Raw genomic sequence first — 6,195 nt, 5'->3', positions numbered from 1 at the left:
CTCTCTCTCTCTCTCTCTCTCTCTCTCTCTCTCTCTCTCTCTCTCTCTCGGCTCTGTGGCTCTGTTGGGACGCAACATAACTGGCAGTCAGGCCCAGAAAACTACTTCTGCCGTGGGCTCATTGACTGACACAGCTCAGGTGACGGCAGCAGCTCACACAAAAAACATATACACACACGAGTGCACCTGTGCATGCACAAACACACACATACTCTACTTAACCCTTAAAGTAACCTTATCCCAGTGCACAGTGCACACTCAGCTTTAGCGCACTCCTGACTTTAAATACTATATATTGTGTATATATATATATATATATATATATATATGTTAATAACAAATAAGTGTCATATAAGTGTCATTAAGATGCCATTTGTTCACCAGTCATCATATCCCTCTTGCCTTCACTCGTACATATGTTTTGTTACGATTTTCTTCATTCAGGTGTATATCTAGACATGGTACACACATAATTTATGTAATTGAGGTGGTATTGAGGTTTATTTTCTTAATAAACCTGATTCTCTCTCTCTCCCTGTTTGACCTGCTGCACTCTGGCACGCGCTACAGGTCAATCAAGACCAGGACAAACAGACTCAGGAACAGCTTCTTTCCACAAGCCATAACCACACTGAACACACACTCACTAATTGTACTGGGTTTTTTTTGTTTGTTTTTTTATATTTATGATACTGGTTGAACTGCGGCTAAAAATGTTGTGAATTTTGCACAATGACAATAAATCTTCTGATTCTGATTCTGATGCTCTCTGTAATGCTCAAATTGACATGGATTAACCACATTGTATAGGGGTTTTAAATTTGCTACAACCTTATCTTATGTTACTGAGACAGTTATCCTATTCAGAAACAGGAGGCTATTCAGGTCTTGTCCAGTATTTCCTCCTAATTATGAAGTTTCTTCATAATTAAGTCCCATCTTTTATCAGAGTCCCTCATTCTCCATTTTTCAGTTATTTTAATAACACAATTGCAAACTCTCCCACATGCATATTCCCACACGCATACAGTACACACTAAAATGAGAAGGAGTTGGTTCTGCACTCAGCCCAGACCAACGCATTTGGCAGTGAGCGTGTTACCATGCCTACAGGCCCGATCAATACCTTGTCTAAAAATAGCATTACCATAATAGTCTTACTTTCAATAGCAGAGAGTTGAACTGGGTGAGAGCAGCATGCGTTGTGTAATCTCCAAGATAATCATAACCAATGGCAACCACAGGGTAAGCGGGCATTGTGCAAAAGCGTGACTTTAATCCCCAACAGGAGATTTCTCAAGGAAAACCTGATCCTGGGATTTTATTGGCTGGTGCTGGGATCTAACAGCCGGTCAGGTCAGGAAATCTAGAACGACATCCTATTGGGTTAACAGTGGATCATTAAATAGACTGCATGGCTTCAGAGACAGAACAAGTTGCCAGTGCCAGCACATGAAGATAAATGTTTAGAAGTGGGATAAATGTTAACACAGAGTACTAAAATGGCAATTAAGAATGAAAAGCCCAGAGGGCAAAGCCATATTCATGAAGATGAGTCACAAATTGGCCATTTAGAAGATGATTACCACTGTGCGACACAAAATGGCAGGACGCCTTCGACATCAGAGACAATCTGTTTCAAAATAATGGTGTTGTTTTGACGCTGCTGCCAGGGGGAAAGTGGTTCTGTGTTGTGCTACAATAAATAACTTGAAGCTACAACATGACCTAGAGAGAGAGGCAGAGGGAGTGGAGCAGACAGACAGAAACAATGATGATGGAGGACGGCATGAAATATGGAGAGGTGAAATGAAGGCAAACAGGAAGAGACACGAGAGCTAAAACATGTCACAAATATAACTTGAAATCCTGACATGCTGGCAAAGATGCTGTCTTTCACTCTGTGTCTTCCCCTCACAAACATGGAGCATGTGCCAGCGCAGAGAAAGGGTTTCTGACCTCATTATACTGCAGCGCAGGCCACGTTCAGTGCCATTTCCACATTCATTTTAGTGCTGTAGTAGAGAATACGTGCATGGTTCTGTGCATACGTACGTGCGTGCGTGCGTGTATGGTACTCTTCTGAAGCATGTTCTTTTTATGGTGTCTCACTCCACAGTTGAGAGAGGGAGCTGAATAGGTGGGTGGACTATCAAGGGGCTGGATCTCGGATTTATCTTTGTTTTCGGAGGCAATTCCCTGGCATACATTGCTGCAGCGTGGGTGAGATCCCAGACTCCATTCATAGATTTCTTTCATCTTTACCTTCTCTCGACCCCTTTTGGTCTCTGTGTCGCTCTTTCTCATCACAGCTCTGGCTGTGAACGGGGACACAAACGTTCTTTATCATAGAAAGTTCATGAGTGTCGTCATGAAATATTTAGCCATTTTGATCCTCTTTCTCCACCTGTTAATCTTTATTTCCCCTTGTCAAGCAACACCAATGCAAAACCGCCAACTTTATGAATGAAGAATGGTTGTAAGTCACTTTGATTTGGAATCTCTCCATTGCAGATAAAACAACATCCAAAACAGCAATACATGAACGCTCTCTTATCTCAATGTCTGGTCTATTTCTCTAAATGGAACCACTCCTCATGTGACATTTGCAACAAAACATCAGCTCCCGCTGTATCATCTGAGACAGTATTCAGAGAGAAAGCTTTAGAATAATTTAGAAACGTTGCTACCTTGGCTACCTAGCCAAAAATATGCCTGGTGTCCTCTAATACCACAAAAAAGCGTAGAGTTGCCCACCACAATACTAGCAACCATAAAAAAACATAGAATCTTGTGCTTTTTCTGTGTGACACTCTCAGTTCACTCATAGCAATGATGATGATTTTTTTGACGAAAGATTTCTCACCAGTTTGCCCTCCAGTGTGAACATCTTCTTCACCACTCCGGAGTCAAGCTTGATGGCATCAGTGATGTCGGTCAGGACTTGTTCGTAGGAATGGGCTGTTTTCTTGTTCAGCAGGATCCTCACAGCTTTGCGGGGCTTCACTCCGCTCCGCACCACTGTCACAAGCTTTGGACGTATGAAGTCCTTGATTTCGCGGCTCTCGGGGGCCCCGGCATTGGTGCTGCCCAGGGAGGGGGGCCCGCGGGAGGAGGCAGCTGAGGCCTTGACATTCACCGACCAGTTGGGGTTCACGTTTTTCGTGTAATCCAACTTTTTGTAAGCTTCGATGGAGCTGCACACATAGCTTTCACCTGTTGGGGTTTGGGAGGAGGAGGAGAAAGCAGAGCAAAGAGATTACTTACAGAAACATTGGAGGAAAGATTAGCTTCAGAAATAACAAAAGAGATGAGAATCTCTGTGCAGCAACTCTTAACCAAGCCACAGCACTGATATTCTAGCAGCAGGCAGCCTAATCTTCAATAAGTAGATTCCAATATGATATGGGATATTGTGCAGCCTGCTTGTCTTCATACTTCTTATAGGTTATATGCCTATATAGTGCCTTTGTTTATATATCCCGTCAACCAAAGATGATGTCAACAACTTGTAGCTCTTCATGTCTCTTCTTAGAGAGTAAAACAGATCGAGGAAACTAGAGCTAATCTGAGCCAAAACATATGTCTGTACCACCATATGGCCATTAAATGAGTGATATAATCTTCATAATAATAATCTACAATGTGCTTGGTCAGTTTTATAGAGCAGTGCCTATATAAAAAAGATCTTGTTGAGTCTGTTTTTAAACTTGCAAATTATAGCTCACTTCACATTTTACAGTCTCAGGTTTGTTACTTTACTCTATTCAACAGGGAAGATCACATAACATGGCAGCTGACAGATCGGGCAGTGTTTGTTCTATAAGAGAGAGGAAGAGAGGTAGGCCTACAGACATGTCCCACTAGACTTTTGATAGACTAACATTAGTGATGCTGATCAGGCCATGAGTCCCCTGGGTATGCTGTAATGTAGGCCACCCACCTTCTACCAGCTGCTCAATACTTGTGATCTTCTTGCAGCCGTCCAGGGTGTAGATGGTCCGGACGCCCTGCGGCAGGTTGACATTGTCGGACAGGGAGCGGGTCAGGTCCGCTAGCAGCGCGTCAAAGGTCCGGAACCTGTCTGTGGAGATGGCGTATACAATCCCGTTGAAGTACCGGTCTCCGTTGCGGTAGAAGCGGACCTTCTTGGCTCTCTTCTCTGTTGTCAGAGTCTTCAGGGTCCTGGTCCGGTACAGGCTGCAGTAGGCGCTGTGTGTAGGACTCTGCACCCCGTTCATCTTCGCACTGGACCGGCTGTGCCTCTGACTTTTGTCCCGCTCGTCGAAATGCTCCATCTCCATCTCTCTGCCGAGGCTCACAACTACGGCCCTACTGTCTGAGAGGACAAATGAGGAGGAGGGTCAGGCTGCGGTGAAAAGTTTTCTCGAACGAATAAGTAGCCTAAACAAAAACAAGCGGTGCCAATCAGGAAGAAACCAACCGGGGAGATCGAGGTTTGGACGGCTGCAAAGTAGCCAGTCGATGCCCGTCGCTGGTGCTCTGTCTGAAAATAACTCCCTAATGACAGATTAAGTGCTCTTAAGCCGAGCGGTGGACAGCCTGCCTCATGACGAACCACACTGTCTGTCAGAGTGCGCCTGAGTTGCTCTGAGGCGCAGATAGATGGAGAGAGAGCGGCAGTCACGAATCAGTAGCCTTATTGATTTACTTCATAAATTTATTAAATAAATCACGCTCAGCCGGACCAACAGTAGACTTATAAAGGGAGCTTTCCATCATAAAACTGCGACGCCAAAAATGATCACTTAAACAATGATTCAAATATGAACTATATAGCCTATACTTTCTAGTCCATAGCCTACTGTAGACCAAGACGCGTGACTCGTTACGAGAACTGTGGAAGACAATGGTGTTATGACATCAAATAGCCTAATTAACCACTTTTACATCATCTGTAATGAGCGCAATTGACAGACTTACCTACGTGAGCAATTAACGCTTCTGTGACGGTCACCTCCAGTGTGACTGATGCTTTATTTCCCAGTAGATATGAAAAAAGAGTTTGAGTGAGCTGGTCGCTGACACTGGATGTTGGTAATTGGGATCCTATCCTGGCTGCAGCGAGCTCCCCTGTGAGTCCCTTTGTTGTCAGGTTGACGTTCCCCACCACCAAACACCAGTGTGTGTGTTTATGTGTGTGTGTGTGTGTGTGTGTGTGAATGAGCGAGAAGCAGAGGCTGGACTGGAGGTAGCAGCTGCTTCCCCTCCCATTCCATTTTCACCCACCTCTTCCACGTCACTCTGTCGTGATTTCCATTCGGCGCCCCCACCCCTTATGAGGATGCAAACCCACGCTTCCCACTCGTGTTGGGGATGCTGCTGGTCCTGCGACCCCCCCCCGAAGACATGTGTTTACTGAAGGGGGCGATCTTTTATGGTAAATTAACAGCCTTTACCTTAAAGCTTCAATACTTTGACGCTCGATTAAGATGAGCGAAAGTCAAGAGAAAATATTTTTTCTTTAAGTTTTGAACCTATGTGACAAAAAAAAAATCTGGAGAATTCCCTGATCATAATTAGCCAAGTCATCATTCAATTGACCTATGTATTACCTTTAATTGAATTTCCCATATTTGCTATAGCCTACGCCTATGTAAATGTTGCATTACTTTTCATCAAAACAAAAAGTATAATCCATATTTTGGTGTGTGTATAGGCCAATCACATCACATCAAAACCATAAGACTATTAGCAAAGAGCAGCATTATGTTTAACCCACAAGAATATTTGCACAAGATGTTATGTAACACACTTATTCCAATGTGTAGGGGTCTCAAGGCAGCTAAAACCTAAGATTCAAACTATGCAGAGCAGCTTCCACAGTGATCCAAATGCAGTGTGACAAGTCTCATTTTTACCCAATCCCATTTATTTATCCCATGTCAATTGGGATTTCATGTCTAAATGCTTTCAACATACTATATGCTGTGTTACACAGACATGACGTCATAAAACAACACACAGGAAGACAGATGAGAGCTAGAGAAAGGCTGCTGTCTCTTAATTATAACATTGTTTCTTCCTAAAAACTCTGAAATTTCTTTGTATGTGACGGCAGGAAGTTGTCTCTCCGACTAGAGGCCTGCATCCTGGCCTCCAGCACCCAATTCTGCTCCATCGCCACTCCCTGATAAACTCTGTGTGTGTGTGTGTGTGTGTGTGTGTGTGTGT

At 43.8% G+C, this 6,195-nt stretch overlaps 1 protein-coding gene across 6 annotated transcripts in view; it reads right to left on the bottom strand.

The window, feature by feature from the left end:
- Window positions 1-5,207, bottom strand: part of dclk1a (doublecortin-like kinase 1a) — a 44,591-nt gene extending 39,384 nt beyond the window's left edge. For 2 of the 6 annotated variants that reach the window (XM_032534708.1, XM_032534711.1), the window contains exons 1-3: window positions 4,945-5,207; window positions 3,944-4,339; window positions 2,867-3,216 (exon numbers count right to left, since the gene is read on the bottom strand). In XM_032534708.1, the coding sequence (XP_032390599.1) occupies window positions 2,867-3,216; window positions 3,944-4,304 (711 nt within the window). In that variant the 5' untranslated portion in view covers window positions 4,305-4,339; window positions 4,945-5,207. Of the gene's footprint in view, window positions 1-2,866; window positions 3,217-3,943; window positions 4,622-4,944 lie in introns of those variants that run through there. The other 4 variants (XM_032534717.1, XM_032534715.1, XM_032534709.1 and 1 more) reach the window with 3 other exon arrangements.
- Window positions 5,208-6,195: the final 988 nt, after the last annotated feature.

This window comes from Etheostoma spectabile, chromosome 13 (genome assembly GCF_008692095.1).
Source record: "Etheostoma spectabile isolate EspeVRDwgs_2016 chromosome 13, UIUC_Espe_1.0, whole genome shotgun sequence".
NCBI classification, from domain to species: domain Eukaryota; kingdom Metazoa; phylum Chordata; class Actinopteri; order Perciformes; family Percidae; genus Etheostoma; species Etheostoma spectabile.
This window is presented reverse-complemented; position numbering and strand designations above follow the sequence as displayed.